This window comes from Rhinoraja longicauda, chromosome 13 (genome assembly GCF_053455715.1).
Source record: "Rhinoraja longicauda isolate Sanriku21f chromosome 13, sRhiLon1.1, whole genome shotgun sequence".
NCBI classification, from domain to species: Eukaryota; Metazoa; Chordata; class Chondrichthyes; order Rajiformes; family Arhynchobatidae; genus Rhinoraja; species Rhinoraja longicauda.
Genome location: NC_135965.1, coordinates 53930490 through 53951282, shown reverse-complemented (window position 1 = coordinate 53951282; position 20793 = coordinate 53930490). Strand labels below are relative to the sequence as shown.

The window sequence follows — 20793 nt, the reverse complement described above, 5'->3', positions numbered from 1 at the left end:
CCCAGTGCAAATTGGAGGAACAGCATCTCATATTTCGCTTGGGCATTTTACACACCAGCGTTATGAACATTGACTTCTCTAACTTCCAACAGTTCCTCTGTCCCTCTCTTTCCCCTCCCCCTTCCCAGTTCTCCCATTATCTTCCTGTCTCCTCCTGCATCCTTCCTTTGTCCCGCCCCCTCCCCTGACATCATTCTGAAGAAGGGTCTCGACCCGAAACGTCACCCATTCCTTCTCTCCTGAGATGCTGTCTGACCCGCTGAGTTACTCCAGCATTTTGTGTCTACCAGGTGTGTATGAGATGGAAACATGCTTTATAAATGTTTTGCACTTGTCAAGTTGACAAGAAGCACCGTGTTCAGGTCTGGTCCCACTATCGAGGGGTGGGGATACTTGCAAATGGAGGAATGATCTCCTCTTAGGGTAGCCGTGGAAGCTTCATCTTTCCTCAAAGGTCGAGTTTCCAGTCCTGGCAACATCCTGATTATCTCCTCTGCATCCACTCCAGTGGAATGAGATCTTTGCTGTAATTTATTCTCCTGAACAGACACATCTCACAAATTGCAGATGAAAAAATATGGTATGTGATTATAGTTTATATTCTACGTCTCAACCAACAGTGTGTACTTTAGTTTAGTTTATTCATTTATTATTGTCACGTGTAATGAGGTACAATGAAAACCATTTGTTTGCATGCTATCCAGTCAAAGATAAACTGCACACGAATACAATCAAGCAGTACATATTGCGCAGATAAAGGATCTAGACACAACATTTAGTGCATGATATAACATGCCTTATTACCATCATCTATATGACTTCTTATCTTTAAAGTTATATAGGCATACACTACAAGACAATGAAATCTTGTATTTCCATATAGCAGCTTCCCTGATGTATTATCATTGAGTAATTCATCTATACCTTGTAGTGAAACCTTTCTCCCTTCCCATCAAGCACACAACTAGTTTTAATCACGTATTAATAAGGAAGAAAAAAATGAAGCCAATTTCTCTGAAAATCATTCAGTTTATATTTTTAAATTGATCATGAAAATTGCCTTTACCAGATAGAAATGCATTGAGGTTACAGACCAAAAGTACAGTGGAATTGAGGAAGTACTCAGCAGTTTTAACATGAGAATTGCCAGCACCTGCTCAACACAGTCATCGTGGCCCTGTCTCTATCAACTAAAGCTCAGGAACAAATAGAATAGAATGGCCTAATTATACAGGCCACTGTCCCACAACTGCAACAGTTTGCTGTGATAGGGTTACTAAGATCAGTGATTGAGGATTGGCACCATCACACATGCTTTATCACTGTGTGTGTCCTAACCACGTTGAGACGAACTACAGTGCCCAGGGTTAAGCTGATGAAAATTCCATCATCTGTTTCCACCCACTCAAATAACTATCATCTTATGCTTCCCATCTCCCGCTCCCCTCAGAAAGAGACCTGACAGGATATATTTGTGTAAGAAGGAACTACAGATGCTAGTTTGCACCGAAGATAGACAAAAAAATGCTAGAGTAACTCAGTGGGACAAGCGGCATCTCTGGAGAGAAAATGTCACCTCTGGGTGTCATTTCGGGTTGAGACTCTATTTTACAGTGAGGTGCCTACAACAGCTGCTGCAGGTTCAATGCCAACGTCCCTAGGTGCAGAGATACATCACACAAACCGGGGTGGGGGTCAGAAATTGGTGTTTGATTCTACTTGAAATTACACAAGGGAATTGTAGTGTATCCAGATCAGAGGAAGCTGTCAGATAAAAAAGTTTAACATTTAATGTTTCATTGTTTTATGCACACTTCATACTATGTCTTTAGAACACCCGTGAATTTAATTCTACCACACATTCCTCAATATCAAGGCCTAAATCATTGAACTGTTATTGAATTGAATTAAATGTCTGTATGTAGTTGGACAATATAACTGGAATAAACGTTCAATTAATGATCCACTTCCAGCAACTATTTTCCTTGCGTTATTGGTATTCATAAAATTCCAAACATGTGCGCCATATGTGGCTGAAAAGGTCTGCTCCATGTTTTTATTTTTCCAGGGAGCAAAGTACGTCCTCCAAGATCGAAATGTGATGGGGTAGAATCGATTTATAATCCATAAAGAGATGCCATTGCATTCTTTGCCAATGAAGAGACCTAGGTACTCCTCCTGACACCATTTCTTCAGCACACGGGTAATCAGTCCAGGACCTTGCTGACCCCAAATATGTCCAATGTATTTTGCCACAAAATCTTCCATGCAATTCCTTAGAAAAGGATGGTGCCTGTGATGGAAACCCATTGCCCCGTTACTGATTGAATCTGAGCTCTGTGGACATGTAAAGTTGCCAAAGGGCAACGGCTTCATTGATATAATGTCAGTGTCCAGGTAGATGCCCCCGTACTTCCACAGCAGTGCTAATCTGCAGCCGTCAGCAAACACATGGAGCCAATACTTCTCCTTTTTTGGATCCACCTGTGATAAAACAGAGAAAGAAACATTATCTTAATTTCAAGTCTTTCTAATCATCCTCTTTCCCAGTCTTTTTGTCTTCCTGAAGCTAAAGCTCATTCACCATGGAGGTCACCTTCCAGTGGCTGTAGTCAAGGCACAAAGGCACCAGTCTGATAAGGGTCTCGAATGAAACGTCACCCATTCCTTCTCTCCAGAGATGCTGTCTGTCCTGCTGAGTTACTCCAGGATTTGGTGTCTATCTTCAGTTTAAACCAGCATCTGCAGTTCCTTCCTACATAAGCATACTACAATCCGTTCTAAAAGGGAACATGCGAATTGACTGCTCCACACAATCTCACATTACAAAAGGCTGCTGCTTCAATAAATCACATCATAAACCCACTACCTATCCTTCAATTCATGTTAATCTGACAGGTCCACCCCTTGAGAAACATCTTTCTCCTCTCTACATCTTTGTTCATTAAAAAAGAGTCATGTAGTTATAAAGGTAAAACCAATTTATTCGGTCTATTACATGTACCTGATCACTGCACTCATTGATACTTGCCCCATTTATCTACAATAAGTCCGTGTAGATTCATTTGCTTACCAAGATGCTTTGTAAATATTGTGAAAGTACCTGCCTCCATCACGCTTACATTCCAGATAGCAACAAGACACACAGCTACATAAAAGTTAACATAAACATCCACCATAGCGAATTCCCCACAATCCTCACTGTGTGGGAAGGCAATAAAGTCCAAGCTTCTTCCTCTTTTTGTGTCCATCTTCTGTTTAAACCAGCATCTGCAGTTCCTTCCGACACATTTTTCCTTTATCTGTATAGTCTGCGTTGTTGGGCATGTCCCAGTTGATCAGAATATACAAAAATACTCAGACTTGACAATATCTGCACCAAGTTGCACAGACAAATTAGTTCCACTGCCACTTAACAGCTGCATTATTTCGCACTAACAATGAGGTTCCATCTCTTCAACTCATTACACTCCTTTGTGTGATAGATTGATACATCTTTGGGTCCTCATCTTTCTGCAGTAAAGTATGACTGGAATAAAGTAGCAGGCATGATCCTGGTGAGGAGGAGGGGATGAATGGTCTATTCTTGCCACTTATCATGCCTGATGGCCGTCTAATGATTTCAAGAGAGAATTAGATATAGCTCTTAGGGCTAACCGAACTAGGAAAATAGGAGGTGCAATGAGATGAGGATATGTTTGTACAAGTCACTGAAAGTAAGCATGCAGGTCCAGCAGGCAGTGAAAAAAGCTAATGGCACATTAGCCTTCATTGCAAGAGGATTTGAGTTTAGGAGCAAGGAGGTCCTACTGCTGTTGTACAGGGCCCTGGTGACACCGCACCTGGAGTATTGTGTGCCATTTTGGTCTCCTAATTCGAAGAAGGACATTATTGCTATTGAGGGAATGGCATTCCTCAGCCTCCTATACACAAATGAAGAAATATACCGCATATCCAGCCTCTCCTTATAACTCAAAACCACTATAACTGATAACGTCCTTAAAAACATAGTACTTCCGGTGGTGTTATGGAGAGATAGGACGTACGTCTAAGTAGCTCTGCACCTTGCCGAACAAATCACATCAACAAAAGAATAAAAGAACAAAACAGTTAATTTAGCAACGTATCCACTGGTTAAACAGCTGATTAATGATACGCAATTTTACAGAGCGGAGCGGTAAACAGACCACAATGCCACCCAAACAAAGGCTGAAAACAGACAGAGAGGAAGGCCGCGCAGAAGCCCCGAGCTCGCCTGAGAAACAGTCCTGTGAAGAGACAACAACAAAAACACCGGTCTTACAAGCCATTGAAATCCTTCGCCAAGAGCTCTCTGCAGTGAAGCAAGAAATATGTGCCAAAATAGACTCTCGCATTGAATGTTTCCAAATACACAGGACAAGATGTTAAAAATCCAAAGTGCCAAATGTCAACTTGCTCCCGGTGGTGATGGGAGGCTTATGCACTCACCCAAGCTCCTCCGATGTTGAGAAAGGCTACGCAGACACGTCATTGGGGTTATCAAGTGGGCTCCTACTTTCATCGACGTTTTGCAGATTGGACCCACGACGTCTCCAGTAGGCTCAGTGGTGTGTTCTAGCATCTCAGAACCACCACCCTCTGCATCTGTCTAGCCGGCTTATTTGGGAGACCAAATGGGGTCTTTCCTATTCAGCCAGAGCCACTGGCTACTACGCTCTGCCATCCGTGATGTTTCCTTGATAGCCTGGCGTAGGGCTTGTCCGCTGATCCCCAGGTCCTTCATCAGTCTTACGGTAGATGTTGCCACGAATCCTCGACATCCAACTTCTACCGGGCAGATCTTTGCTCTCCAGCCCCGCTGTTCTGCCTCCGCTACAAGCTCTGTGTAGCGCAGATTATTTCTTTCGAAGGCTTCCTGCTCAGCATCCTCCCAAGGGACTGTGAGCTCCACAAGATACACCATGTGCTTAGAGTTCGACCAGAGGACAAAATCAGGCCTCAAGTTGGTGATGACTATCTCTGATGGAGCTGTAAGCCGTTGGTCCACATCCACCAGCATCTGCCAATCCCTGGCTGCCTCCAGCTGTCCAAACCTGGTCCTTGGTATAATTTTCTGTTGCCTTTGTTCCCCCTCCTGAACAAAGGCAATTGGCGTAACTGGGTTGGTTGTTCTGGGCGGCAGGGCATTGTTGGTTGTTCTCCTGCTTTCCAGAGTCGCTGCCAGGCATTTGAGCACTTGATTATGTCTCCAGGTGTACCGTCCTTGGGAGAGGCTCACTTTACACCCAGTGAGGATGTGCTTAAGCGTGGCTGGTGTTGAACACAGGGGGCATGATGGATCTTCGCCCAGCCATTGGTTGAGATTTTTTGGGCTCGGAAGGACATCATAGGTTGCCTGAATGAGGAAACTTATCCTGCTCGCCTCTATCTCCCACATGTCCTTCCAGCTGATCTTCCGCTTTTCCACACTCTCCCATCTCATCCACTGGCCCTGTTTAGCTTACGACACAGCCCTGGCACATCTACTCGACTCCTCCTGTCGGCGGACTTCGGCCGCGACCAACTTCCGGCGCTCCAGTGAGGATGCCTTTTTCCAGCAAGGTCGCTTTCCGCCAAGCCCCAAGCCACTTCTTCCGTGTTGGACTTGCCCAATCATGTCGCCCTGGTGGAGAGCAGATTTTGCCTGCTGTGTCACATTCTTAGCCATCCACTTCTTTCCTGTTGCCAGGGTTGGGGCAGCAGCTCGGATGACAGTGTCCCTTGATTCTGCCAGGGTCATCTCTAGTCTGACTTTAGTGCACTTGAACTCCTCTGTGAGGCTAGAGAGAGGCAGGTGGAGTGCCCCCTGACCGTACAGGCCTACGTTGCTCAGGCATCAAGGAACACCTAACCACTTTCTCACAAAAGAGCTGATTGTTCTTTCCATCTTCTTGACTCTTGTGAGGGTGATGTCATACATGGTTAGTGGCCACATAAGGCAAGGTCGTAACCCAAACTGCAGGCAGCAGATTTTCAGCTTTCCAGGCAGCATGGATCGGTCGATGTTCGCCAGACCTTTGATGATTTCTTGCCTAAGCTCGTTTGCCTGATCAGTGTCCTTCAGTTTAGAGTCATACCATCTTCCCAGACTTTTAATTGGCTTCTCTGACACAGTTGGGATTGGTTCTTGATCAATGAAAAACCTTTGATCTGTCAGTTTGCCTTTGATTATAGAAATGCTTCTTGATTTGGATGGCTTGAATTTCATTCTAACCCCAGTGATGTTCTCTTGAAGCATCCCTAAAAGGCACCTGGTGCAAGGTGCTGTTGTTGTTATGATTGTCATGTCATCAATGTAGGCCCTGATGGGTGGTAGACGGACTCCAGACCTCAGCCGCTCGCCACCCACTGCCCACTTGGAGGCCCTTATGATGACTTCCATAGCCATTGTAAAAATCAATGGGGAGATGGTATACCCTGCCATTATGCCAATCTCCATTTGGTGCCATGTGGTGGTAAAGTCTGGTGTGGTGAAACAGAGCTGCAGATCTTGAAAATAAGCCTTGACAAGACTTGCAATAGTCTCTGGTATCCTGAAGAAGTCAAAGGATGCCCAGAGGAAACTATGAGGGACAGTTCTGAACGCATTGGCAAGGTCAAGGAAAATGACATGCAGATCTCTCTTCTCTTTTCGTGCAGTCTGGATTTGGTGCCAAATCATGTTGGTGTGTTCGAGACATCCAGAGAACCCTGGGATGCCTGCTTTTTGGACTGTTGTATCCACAAGGTTGTTTCTCTCTAAATAGCTGGTCATCCTCTGAGCTATGATGCTGAAGAAGATCTTACCCTCTACATTGAGGAGACCGATAGGGCAGAATTGGCTGATATCTGTGGATTCCTTCTCTTTCGGAATCAGTACTCCTCCTGCCCTGCGCCATGCTTTGGGTATGATTCTCTTCTCCCAAGCCACTCTCACTAGTCTCCACAGGAAGCAAAGAACATCAGGAGCGCCCTTGTAGAGTCGATACGGAACCCCATTTGGCCCTGGGGCTGAAGATGCTCTTGCCCACTTTACTGTCTGTTCCACCTCCCTCTACTTTGGAGGACTAATGCCCATCTGGTGCTCTGGTTGTTCAATTGGTGGAATGTCCGATGGAATAGCTGTCTTCAGGTGTCTCTTGTCATCCGCATGCATTCTTTCCAGATGCTCGTCTAGCTCCTGCCTTGATGTTTTCAGGTTTCCTCCCTTTTCTTTGATGAAAAGTGATTTAACGAACTTATAGGGGTCCTTGAAGAAGCGTGATCTCGTTCGTTCTTTCTTTTTTCGTGATTTCCGCAGGTATTCTGCTCATCTCAAGGTTGTTAAACGGCTTTTGATAATTCCCTGGAGAATGTTGATGCCCTCCTTCTCACTATCAGAAGCCTTCCTCCACTGCTTGAGCTGCCTTCTCTCCCGGATTAGGCATTCCATCTCCTTTTGCCGTCTGGACTTGCTTTCCAAAGCTAGTGCCTTTTCCTTTTTCTCCCTTACTCCATATCGTTCTGCTCCATAGCCATAGAGGATGTCCCCCATCTTGTCAAGCTTTCTTTCGACTGTACCCCTTACACCAGTCTGGTCAAGTCTGCATTTATGGTCTCCCATTCTTTCTTCTCTGAAGCTCCAGGCCATTTCATGCGGGGTTTTCTTCCGCCGATCTTTTTCTCCATTGCTGGTTTTCTTGGCTGGATGGGCTCCATATCTTCCTCTGCCTGCATAACTGGCTTGAGTTTCCTTCATCAGGGGGGCTGATGCCCTGTGAACTTTGGTGAGACTCCAGTCACTGGACTTCATTCGTCTGACTTGATTGACTTCTCAGGAAGTACTTATCAATGCGAGGTCCCTCCCTCAAGCACCTTTTCTTTCCTTGATGTATTTTCAAGCCCTTTGAAATTATTTTATCCAGCCGCAGGAGCAGACCTGCAACCTCTTCTCGGATTCTGATTGTGCGCATGGTTCTTGTTGAGTGCATGTATTGCTCATGGTCTTTTCCGTTCCTAGGTCTATGGCCGTATTATCCATCAATGAGTCTTCTCGCAGACTCTAGGGGTATTCTTTCTTTAATTCTGTTCGTAGCCATAAGCGGGTGTCTCCAAAATACTGAATAGTATTGGATCCTGCTGACATGGGTAGCTAGCCCATGCCTGCCCCAGGTGGGGTCTATTTCCCCATATCTATCTATCTATCTATCTATCTATCTATCTATCTATCTATCTATCTATCTATCTATCTATCTATCTATCTATCTATCTATCTATCTATCGATCCATCCATCCATCCATCCATCCATCCATCCATCCATCCATCCATCCATCTATCTATCTATCTTCTATCTATCTATCTATCTATCTATCTATCTATCTATCTATCTATCTATCTATCTATCTATCTATCTATCTATCTATCTATCTATCTATCTATCTATCTATCTATCTATTCTATCTATATAACGGGCACACTTGTTCTAGTATACTATTAAAACTCAGATCTTGTATGTATATATATATATTCCACTGATGTCGGCTGAATACGGCAATTCCGGCAAAACGGTGAACCGTAGCGCCACGATTTTTGTACCGCCTTAATCAGCACGCGGTTCGCTGCTGGAAAATGATATTTTTATTTAATTCGGACGCATAATTTTTAAGTTACAGAGGTTTAAAAGTGCTGCCCCCCCTCATTTATCGAAGTTTTGACAGAAGGGGGGCGCTGCGGTGCGGCAGTGCTCAGTACGCATGCGCGGAATCTCCTCACTCGCACCAAAACAATGGACGCCGTTAGCGGCGCCAGCCCGCGATCACCGGCTCACCTCTCCTCTCTCCCCTTGCTTCTCTCCTCTCTCCCACACCCGGGAGAACATCTCCCCGCTATCCCCCCCCCCCCCCCCCCCGGGCCTTTGAATGATGCGATCTCCCGAAGCCCCCCCCCCCACCGGACTTTTCACTGATCCGATCACCCGCACCCCCCCCTGGGCCTTTAACTGATGCTAAGAGTGTTTCTGGGGGAGAGAAAATGGGGGGGGGGGCTGAGGATGGGGAATGGGACAACAGGGGTAGTGCGGAGGGGAATTGGTGGTGGGGGAAAGAGGGGTACTGGGAAAAGGGGAGGTCCATATCCCTCCCCTCTCCCCCATCCCTCCCTCCCCCCTCTCTCCCCACCCCCCCCTCCCTCCACAAATACCACCCCATCTCTCATCACCCTCCCCCCCTCCCTCCACCCTCCATCCTCAACACATCCCTCCCTCCACCACTCCCTCCCCCTCGATCACTCCACACCTCCCTCCCCCAAACCTCCCTCTCCCTCCCTCCCCCCTTCACTCCCTCACCCCCTCCCGGATACAATGGACGGGCCAAAGGGGAGAGTGTGGGGAGAGTAAGAGTGGGGATGGGGGACGAGAGAATGGGGGAGTGGGGAATGGGCCCAACGGGCCCACTTTGTCTAGTTGGCAAATAGAATTCAATGTGCGAAGATGTGAGATTGTGTACTTTGACACTAGGGATCTAAAGGCAAAGGATTATCCAGATGGAGAGAGATTGCAGATGAGTAAGGTAGGAAAATAACTGCAGATGCTGGTACAAATCGAAGGTACCATAAAATGCTGGAGTAACTCAGCAGGTCAGGCAGCATCTCTGGAGAGAAGGAATGGATGACGTTTCGGGTCGAGACCCTTCTTCAGACTGTGGCAGGGGGGCGGGACAAAGAAAGGATATAGGTGGAGACAGGAAGACAGTGGGAGAACTGGGAAGGGGGAGGGGAAGCGAGGGACAGAGGAGCTATCTAAAGTTAGAGAAGTCAATGTTCATACCGCTGGGCTGTAAGCTGCCCAAGCGAAATATGAGGTGCTGCTCCTCCAATTTCCGGTGGGCCTCACAATGACACTGGAGGAGGCCCATGACAGAAAGGTCAGACTGGGAGTGGGAGGGGGAGTTGAAGTGCTCAGGTTGGTTAAGGCGGACTGAGCGAAGGTGTTGAGCGAAACGATCGCCGAGCCTGCGTTTGGTCTCGCCGATGTACAGAAGTTGACATCTGGAACAGCGGATACAATAGATGAGGTTGGAGGAGGTGCAGGTGAACCTCTGCCTGGAAAGACTGTTTGGGTCCTTGGATGGAGTCGAAGGGGAAGGTAAAGGGACAGGTGTTGCATCTCCTGCGGTTGCTGGGGAAAGTGCCTGGGGAAGGGGTGGTTTGGGTAGGAAGGGACGAGTGGACCAGGGAGTTACGGAGGGAACGGTCTCTGCGGAAAGCAGAAAGGGGTGGAGATGGGAAGATGTGGCCAGTAGTGGGGTCCCGTTGGAGGTGACGGAAATGTTGTTGGATAATTTGTTTTATACTATGGCTGATGGGGTGGAAGGTGAGGACAAGGCGGGCGAATGGGGGGGGGGGGCGCAAGAGCGGAGCTGCGGGAAATAGAAGAGGCACCAGTGAGAGCCTTATCTATAATGGAAGAGGGGAAGCCCCATTTCCTAAAGAATGAGGACATCTCTGATGCCCTAGTGTGAAACACCTCATCCTGGGCGCAGATGCGGCATAGACGGAGGAATTGGGAGTAGGGGATAGACGTTTTGCAGGAGACAGGGTGGGAAGAAGTGTAGTCCAGATAGCAGTGGGAGTCAGTGGGTTTGTAGTAGATGTCGGTCACTAGTCTGTCTCCTGTGATGGAGATGGTGAGATCCAGAAACGGTAGGGAGATGTCAGAGATGGTCCAAGTATATTTAAGAGCAGGATGGAAATTAGTGGTGAACTGTATGAAGTCAGTGAGTTCTGCATGGGTACAAGAGGTAGCACCAATGCAGTCGTCAATGTAGCGGAGGTAGATGGGGCCAGTGTATGTCTGGAACAGGGATTGTTTGACGGACCCGACAAAGAGGCAGGCATAGCTAGGGCCCATGCGAGTGCCCATAGCTACGCCTCTGGTTTGGAGGAAGTGGGAGTACCAGGGGATCTTGGTATTCTTGGGCATGGAAGACAAGAAGTTAACAAGAAGCAAGGGCAATTAAGGCAATTTGTAAAGGCAAGAAGGACGATTTGCACATTGAATATGAGCATTTTTGTTAGAATTGTACAAGGTACAAGCAAGGCTACCCCGGGAGCACTGTTTTTGTCATTCATCAAGGAAGGATCTAATGCCATTGAAGGTAGTCTTAAAGAGATTCACTTGGCTAATTCTTTGGGTTAGGTTTACCCATCACAAGCAGCCAAATAAATTAGTTCTATATTCTTTGAAGATTAAAAGAATGAGAGGTGATCTCATCACCTTTAATGTGCCCCTATGTGGCTTTTCTGTCTGTCTAACCATTCTTTTTACAGCACCATCTGACTAACAGGTTAAATAGCCAGAGAATTTAAATTTGGTTAAATTGATCAAATCTGAAATAAAAAGCGTCAGTAATGTTGACTATGAATATATCTTGGTCTTAAAAAAAACAACTTTTCACCCAGAGAGTTGTGAATCTGTGGAATTCTCTGCCACAGTAGGCAGTGGAGGCCAATTGACTGGATGTTTTCAAAAGTTAGATTTAGCTCTTAGGCCTAAAGGAATCAAGCAATATGGGGGAAAAGCAGGAAAGGGGTACTGATTTTAGATGATCAGCCATGATCATATTGAATGGCGGTGCTGGCTCGAAGGCTAGAATGACCTACTCCCGCACCTATTTTTCTATGTTTCTATCTTGCTCACTAATATCAAGTGGAATAAAATCCCCTGCCCACCATTCTGACATCTTTGTGATCTCAGACGCACTGCAAAGGTGAATTGTAACAGCCCTTTGAATGCTTCAGCAAGACACTCGGTTCAAGGGCAAGAAATGTCAGATAATTCCTGTGAGTCCCATACTCTCTGAATGAATAAAATAAATCTTCAAGTGCCATAGGTAATGACATTTTCATAGGCTTAAAATATAACAGAGTGGAGGAAGTGAAAGTGGAGAATAATGCTCCACGATAATGTTTGCTAACGGTCACTCTCCAGTCCCACGATAACACAAGCATCGGTCACTATCCAATCCCACGATAACACAAGCATTGTATTTACCACAACCCTATTGCTCACTGGTGGTGTTGTATTAGAGCAGTACACTAACCTTCCATGCTTTCCTCAGTTAGATTCTTGGTAACTATCTCTCGGATTCGAGCAGGGACGGGAGTCGGAGCAGAGTCCTGCCCCTCTCCACACACCGTCAGACTTTTATCCTCTTCAGGCACCTCTGGATTAAGGATGGTCTCTTCCAATTTCTGAAACGATAACATAACTGCTGGCTGAGAGGAGCACATGATCAGACCAAACATCAGTACAACTGCAATGTTGGTGACATTGGAATCATTGTGTAGCCTGTTTGAGCAGTTTTTATAAGACTGTTAAGATTAAAACAATAGAATTGTCAATAAAGCAAAGGATCTGCAATCTGTGAATACTAGAGGAAAAACCTTCATACTGAACTTTCTTCAATGACAAGGAGAGATTGGATAGGCTGGGTTGGTATTCCTTGTAACAGAGGCAGTGGAAGATGCCAGGGGTTGGCTGATAGAAGTAAACAAAATTATGGGGGCATAGATTGGATAGACAGGGGCTAACCTCCCACACAGCAAACTTGCTAACAAAAATAAAGGGTAAGGGGTAGGGGTTTATAAGGAAGATTTTATTTCATCCACAGGGCAGTTAGAATCTGGAACACACTGCCTTGGTGAGGTTGGTCCTCCCACAAAATTTATGAATGAGGTATGTAAACATTTCTTCTCTCAAAGACTGGTGAACCTATGGAATTCTCTGCCCCAGTGGAAACAAATAGCTGACCCAGATGAAGATTCAGTGGCGTAGCTAGAGAGCTACTGTCTCGCAGTTCCTGTGGCCTAGATTCAATGTTAACCTTGGGTGCTGTTTCTGCGAGTTTGCACTTTCTCCTGTTTCCCCAGTGCTCTGGTTTCTTCCTTTATCCCCAAACACATGCAATTGGCTGTTGCAAACCGGTGTCTGTAGAAGGATTCCGATACAAAATATTATGTCCATTCTGCTCTCAGAAGGTGCCTGACCCACTGAGTTCTTCCAGCTCTTTGTTTGTGATCACAGCTAACCCATTCCATTCCTCTTCCTTCTCTGCTAGTCCAAACTTATCCCATTTCCAAATCTTCCCACTTTTAATAACCAGAAACAGGGTGGCACAGTGGTTGAGTTATTGCCTTATGGCGCCAGAGACCAGGGTTCGATCATGACTACGGGTGCCTGTCTAGACAGTTTCAACATTCTCCCTGCGTGGGTTTTCTCCGGGATCTTCCTACACTCCAAAGACGTACAGGATTATAAATTAATCCTTTTTATTTCAGTTTTCCAGCATCTGCAGGTTCTTAACTTTCAATGTTACCATGGTTTTTTTATTCATTTACTGGGAAAATCAGCAGAACCAGTCAAGCTACTTATATATCTCAAGGGATATTCCGGTCACTACATTGAGAAAACTTCATTGAGAAAACTGATCATTATTATCAGTTTATTCTCAAATTATTCTCAAATTTGTTTTAATCCTTACCACAGGGGATTTAGATTGCAATTCTTCCCCGCACTCCTCGAGCTGTTAGTAGAGTTGGCTGTGGATTTGGAAATTGTGCCCAGATCCATAAGGGAGGTAGGGTTTAGTAACTGCAGGTGTGTGAAGGAGGGGGGTAGAGAATTGCTTTTGCATGAATACGTATGTGATTCTCCGCTGCAAAATGGTGATCCCAAAAGCACAAAATGCTGTTGATCAATAAAACAAAAATGATGCCTCACATTGAAAGTTTTTTAAAAAAGCTGCAGATGCTGGAAACTTGATAGGCCAAAGGGCCTGTTTCTATGCAGACCTGCACAATCAAATACAAAGGCTTATATTTGCATAATCCTTTCCATCCCTCAGAAAATCCCCGATCAGCCAATGATCATCTTTTTCAAGTGTAGTCAGACACTACGAATAATGCACAGCATATTCCATGGACAGCAAGGGCAATGGAGGTAAATTCAACAGATTAGATCTGGTCTCAAATTCACAGCTCAGCGTTCTTGACTGTCCGTTTAACCTCCATGCAGCAGGGGAGCAATTAAAGGAACTTTAAAGTGATGAGCCACTGGTGCAGACAGACAAAATCTGCACCAAAATCAGAAAATGATGGAAGCACTCAGCTGCTCAGGCAGCATCTGTAGAAAGAGAAGGTAGACACAAAATGCTGGAGTAACTCGGCGGCACAGGCAGCATCTCTGGAGAGAAGGAATGGGTGACGTTTCGGGTCGACATTCCTTCTTCAGTCTGTAGAAAGAGAAACAGTTATCAGGTTCGGGATCCTTCATCTGCATGGAAATGGGTGGAAATGTCCAATGATGTGAAAGTGCAGGCGGCGGGGTCCCCCGGTGAGAGGAAGGGTGAGGGGAACAATAGCTGGTTTCGGGGATGGGTTTTTCCAGCTACTAGCAAGGGGAGCAAAGTCCGATTCGGCCCTGGGCGGTGCAGGTGCACGGGTCGCTTACAATGTTAAACCGGCCAATTCCTCGGAGCATTACAAATGCAAAATAAAATTGAACCTGTGAAGATCCCTCTCTTCGCATTGAGCATTATTCGTTTGCAACCCAGACGGCCGCCGGTGTAAAAAAAAAACTTGCCGGCAGCTCGGCCGCCTACCTGGATCACAGCCTCCAGCTTGTCCTCGGCGGGCTGGCTCGGTGAACTCATGGGGACCCACGGCAGCTCCGGAGCCCGCAGCGACCGCTCGCCCGCTCAGCTTCAGCAGCCCCTCATCCCGCCCCCCCCCCCCCCCCTCCCTCCTCCCTCCCTCCCTCCCAGCCCGGCCACGGTTACCGGGGAAACAGGACGCCCAGCTTGCGTTGCCGTGGAAACGGGACGCCGGGTGCAGGCAGTTGCCTGGCGGCGGGGACGCCATGGACGGCATGGAGACTGGAGCCCGGAGGCGGGATCCAGGTAGTTGGGAGCGGGATTCAGCAACACCACACACATGACGCGCAATAACCCAGAACATTTGCGCCGTTTAAATATCACACCAAGAAGCTGCAATGCACAATCATGTGGATGCACTGCAAAGGAACACCTCCGATTTCATTGCATTGGCCTCTTGCAATCAAACGCAAGATATTAGCCGGTTTCCCAGTTATGTATTTTTTAAGCTGCATATTTAGCTTCTGCAGTAAATGGACACAACGCGCTCGGAGTAGCAGGATATCGAGGCTGACCTTCGCAAAGTTTTCAGGGATACCAAGATGCAATTCCAGACCAAGCTAGACTCCAAGTCTACCACGCGATTGTGGCAAGGCTTGCATGTTATAGTGTGCTACAACGGGCAACAAAGTAAAGTCAGGCAGAATTGCTGGGGAAAAAAAAAGCATCATTTTCCTCTTGTGAGCCCGATGCATTCCCATACAGTACAATAAATTTCCCCTCCAATCAGTCTGAAGAAGGGTCTCGACCCGAAACGTCACCCATTCCTTCTCTCCCGAGATGCTGCCTGACCTGCTGAGTTACTCCAGCATTTTGTGAATAAATCGATTTGTACCAGCATTTGCAGTTATTTTCTTATAGTCTGAAGAAGGGTCCTGACTCGAAATATCACTTATCCATGTTCTCCAGAGATGCTTCCTGACCCGGAATTACTCCAGCACTTTGTGTGTTTTTTGGCAAATCAACATCTTGCTTCTGCATTCTCTCATACATGCTTGTTTTGAAGAGAAGGGCAACAAAGTGATGTCAGTTGTCCTAGCAGTCTGTACCCACAGTCTCTGCAGTAGACACCAGATTGTCATTCTTGAGAGCAAACACTCTTGACTTTCTTTGACCTCTCCCTAATCCAATCTGAGGTTCCCATCTGCTTTAAGAAGAAATCTATCATCCTAGCGCCAACGGGACCCCACCACTGGCCATATCTTCCCATCCCCTCCCCTCTCTGCGTTCCGCAGAGACCGTTCCCTCCGTAACTCCCTGGTCCACTCGTCCCTTCCTACCCAAACCACCCCAACCCCGGGCACTTTCCCTTGCAACCGCACGAGATGCAACACCTGTCCCTTTACCTCCCCCCTCAACTCCATCAAAGGACCCAAACAGTCTTTCCAGGTGAGACAGAGGTTCACCTGCACCTCCTCCAACCTCATCTATTGCATCCGCTGCTCTAGATGTCAACTTATTTATATCGGCGAAACCAAGCGCAGGCTCGCGATCGCTTCGCTGAACACCTGCGCTCGGTTCGCATTAACAAAACTGATCTCCCGGTGGCCCAGCACTTTAACTCCCCCTCCCATTCCCAGTCTGACCTCTCTGTCATGGGCCTCCTCCAGTGCCATAGTGAGGCCCGCCGGAAATTGGAGGAGCAGCACCTCATATTTCGCCTGGGCAGTTTGCAGCCCGGTGGTATGAACGTCGACTTCTCCAACTTCAGATAGCTCCTCTGTCCCTCCCTTCCCCTCCTCCTTCCCAGATCTCCCTCTATCTTCCTGTCTCCACCTATATCCTTCCTTTGTCCCACCCCCGACATCAGTCTGAAGAAGGGTCTCGACCCGAAACGTCACCCATTCCTTCTCTCCCGAGATGCTGCCTGACCTGCTGAGTTACTCCAGCATTTTGTGAATAAATTGGGTGTAACATGTAATAGGTTTAGCAAATGTTAAGCAATATAAGTACAGTAGGATGTAAACATGTATTAAATTGAGGCTTATGTTTTCTGACAAGTAACTGACAGTGTTCCGATCAGTTCCGTTCCTTCCATTCAGTTTTATGTGAGTGTCTGGCAGTGTTCAGCTCACGTATGACGCTGGGGTAGAAGCAGTTCTTGAGTCTATTAGTCCGTGATGTAATGGACCTGAACCGTCTACCAGAGGGCAGCAGTTCGAGCAGCTGATGACCAGGGTGGGAAGGATCCCTCATGATGTTGGCTGCTCTGCTGAGGCAGCGGACGGAATAATGTTCCTCTAGAGAGCGCAGTGGGCAACCAATGATTTTCTTTGCAGAGTTGATGACCCTCTGAAGGGCTTTCTTGTCTGCCTCTGAGCTGCTGGTGTACCACATAGAAATACAGTACGTCAGCACACTCTCGATGGTGCAACGGTAGAAAGTCACTAGCAGCTGCTCTTGCAGGTTGTTCTTCCTGAGGATCCTCAGAAAGTAGAGCCGCTGCTGTACCTTTTTGACTGCCGCTATGGTGTTTGTGGTCCAGGAGAGATCCTCAGCAATATGCGTGCCCAGGAACTTGAAGGCAGGGACCCTTTCCACACAAACCCCGCTGATCTGCAGTGGTGTGTAGCCCGTATTGTGTCTTCGGAAGTCTATTATGAGTTATTTTGTCTTGGAAGGATTCAGAGCCAAATTGTTTTCCGCACACCATCCTTTCAGTTTTTGGACTTCATCTCTGTAGGCTGTCTCGTCATCTCCTGAGACGAGTCCAACCACAGTCGTGTCATCCGCAAGCTTGATGATGGTGTTGGTAGGATGAGTGGGGGTGCAGTCATGGGTGTAGAGGGCGTAGAGAAGGGGGCTCAACACGCATCCTTGTGGGCAGCCGCTGCTGATTGTGAGAGTGGAGGATGTGTGAGGGCCTAATCTGACCATCAGGGGCCGATTGGTCAGGAAGTCCTTAATCCAGTTACAGATAGATTGGGAGAGTCCTAAATCAGTTAGTTTAGAAACCAGTCTGTCCGTGATGACCGTGTTAAATGCTGAACTATAATCTATGAAGAGCATCCTCACGTAACTGCCCTGCCGCTCAAGATGGGTCAGTGCGGTGTGTAGGGCAGTAGTAATGGCGTCCTCTGTAGACCTGTTTGATCTGTAAGCGAATTGGTGTGGGTCGATAGTGGCTGAGAGGCTGGCTTTGATGTGCTGCTGGACCAGCTTCTCAAAGCACTTCATAATGACCGGGGTTAGTGCAACAGGATGGTAGTTGTTGAGATCACGGATGACTGGTTTCTTTGGCAGTGGGATTATTGTTGCGGATTTCAGGCAGGATGGGATGATGGCTTTGAACAGGGACAGGTTGAAGATCTTCGTGAAGACCACTGAGAGCTGGTCTGCACATTCTTTCAACACCCTTCCCGTCACTCCATCTGGGCCTGCAGCCTTCCTTGTGTTGACAGCCCTGAGCACACGCCTCACCTTATGCTCCTGTACCGTGAGCGTGTTGCTGTTGAAGGCAGGTGTAGATGGTGTTCGAACTTCTACCATCGGGCAGACGATTCAAGGCCTTCTACGCCCGCACCTCCAGATTCAGGAACAGCTTCATCCCCAGGGCCATAGCTGCTATGAACCGGTCCTGCTGAGCCGGATGGTCACATCGCACAGTGATCCAGCACTGATCTACTTGCACTTTATTCTGTTTTAAAACTGTTACAATTTGTTTCATTGGGTTGTTTAAATTAATACTGACTAGCTAATTAAATTATTGCATCGTATGGGAGGCGCATTCCCAATCTCGTTGTACACCTGTACAATGACAATAAAGATATATTGTATTGTATTGTATTGTATTCCCGATCTTTCAACCTTCCTTGTTACGACACATGCACTTTCTCTGTTGCTGTAACACTATATTCTGAACTTTCACACTATATGACGTACTCATGTATGACATACTTCCCTGCGTATCGGGTAAAACAAATGTTTTCAATAGTATTTCTGTACACATGATAGAAATAAGCCAATACCAATACGTCTGTTTCTATGTTGTTAGGTTCTTATTTCCCAACCCACCAGTTTTTCAAGAATTTGGAATGCATGCAAAGGGAGACCTTCCAGAGCCTGGTTCATGGATAATCAGTCACATACCTCGAGACCAGCACCCCAGCCAGTACCCTAGCCAGCACCCTAGCCAGTACCCAACCCTCCCATTCATTTGGTGTTCAAAATTTATTTATCTCAGTCTTGAATATTCTCAGCTGAACATCGATTGCGCTCCAAGATTGCTCTCCAAGATAAGACTGCTGTCATTCAAGAAGGTGGCTTACCACCATCTACAAGGAAAATTAGAAATGAGCAATAAATATCTGATCCTAAAAAATTGAGTAAAAATATTTGAAATAGTGACTCCCTAATTCTAGATGCTCAAACTAAAGAAATAATCTTTTGATCTCTACCATCAATTCTTAACAAAATCTTGCATTTGCAATGTGCTTCACACAACTGAATAGGCATCAATCATGTTCCTCATAGGGGCAGCAGTAGAGTTGCTGCCTTACAGCGCTTGCAGTGCCGAAGACCCGAGTTCGATCCCGACTATGGGTGCTGTCTGTACGGAGTTTGTATATTCTCCCCATGACCACGTGGGTTTTCTCCGAGATCTTCAGTTTCTTTCCACATTTCAAAGACGTACAGGTTTGAAGGTCTTGTAGGAAAGAACCGCAGATGTTGGTTTAAGTCGAAGGTAGACACAAAATGCTGGAGTCTGAAGAAGGGTCTCAACCCGAAACGTCACCCATTCTTTCTCTCCAGAGATGCTCCCAGGTTTGTAGGTTAATTGGCTTGGTAAATGTAAATTGAAAGTGTATTAAAAGGAGTACTATGTATTAGTGCAGAAAATCCACCTGTCCAGTAAGACCAGTAACTGTGGGAGTTTGAGGTGATCACAATTTTGCTGCAAATCCTATGCATTCGCCTTCACTTTCACACTTAACTTTTTCTCATCAGAAACCTGTAGCCACCCTAGCCTTTTTTCCACCAAAGCTATCATTGTAATTGGTGAGCCTCTTGACCACCGTCAGATCCCTGTAGCAACAGTCTACCTCCTTGAAATTAGCCATTTATTCTCTGAGACACTTTTAAACAAATTTCTCCTTCTGTCAAGCCATCTTGACTTTAGCCATATTATGTTTCAAATTACCCAATCAGTATAAAGTGAGGATTACTTTAATAAATAGCTGTCAAGAGATGTCAGACTGTAACTTTCCCACTCCTTTCTTAAATAAAAATTTGCTCTTTCATCCTGTCTTCCCCAAATTACTGTGATCGTTCTAGAATTTTGATAATTTCGAAAGATCAGCACATGTTTGCATTTTTTCTTACTTCATCATCTATGCAGGCTCATAGAGCAATCCCATTTCTGCACTAATTTTCACTGTGATCTATACTCCCCTCATTCCCATTAATTTTACCATCCAAACTAAGAGTGATTGACAGTAGCCAATTAACCAACCAAACCTTATGTTTGGCATATGGGAGGAAACTGGAGCACTCAGAGGGGACCCACGTGATCGCTGGGAGAGGGTGCAAACTTAACACAGATTTGAACGGGGTCACCTTATTGTGGTGCTCTACCAGCTGTACCACCATGCTGCCACAATGCATCCACTATTTCAAGTTGGATCTGGGGGGGGGGGGGGTGAAACCTCCTCAAGAGGGCAGCAAAGATTGCATGAAGTCCATGAAGCTTTAATACAGTGGAGGAAATATAGGATATTGAATTTTGTAAGATGACAATAGCTCTATGACTACTTCTGCTAATCCTCAAGAATGCAGATTATCAGACCCTGGAGACTTATTGACATTTTTGCATTGAATTTCCAAACACTATCTTTATAATTCTACAAATGCTCTCAAATTTTTCTTCTCAATAGAGTCTTAGTCCCCTGGCATTTTGGGGAATTTATTTGTTTCCTCTTTTGTAAAGACAGAATCAAAATGCTTATTCAATGCCCTGCCGATTCTGTATTCCACATTATAAATTCTCTTATGATAAATTACAAATGCAAGCAGAAGTAGAATGAATTACTTTACTGTTTCAATGAAGTGGAAGAACAAGTTGCTTCATTCTAATGCTGTAATTTTATCTATTTCACAGAGTCTTAA

General features: G+C 46.1%; 1 protein-coding gene across 1 annotated transcript; it reads right to left on the bottom strand.

Annotated features, from left to right (window-relative positions):
- Positions 1-638: 638 nt before the first annotated feature.
- Positions 639-14767, bottom strand: LOC144599336 (ciliary rootlet coiled-coil protein 2-like). The gene is made up of 3 exons (XM_078410130.1): positions 14638-14767; positions 12079-12229; positions 639-2484 (listed from the first exon to the last, which is right to left on the bottom strand). The coding sequence occupies exons 1-3, from the start codon at positions 14686-14688 to the stop codon at positions 2441-2443; spliced, it is 246 nt and encodes an 81-aa protein (XP_078266256.1). The 5' UTR covers positions 14689-14767; the 3' UTR covers positions 639-2440.
- Between the last annotated feature and the right edge of the window lie 6026 nt (positions 14768-20793).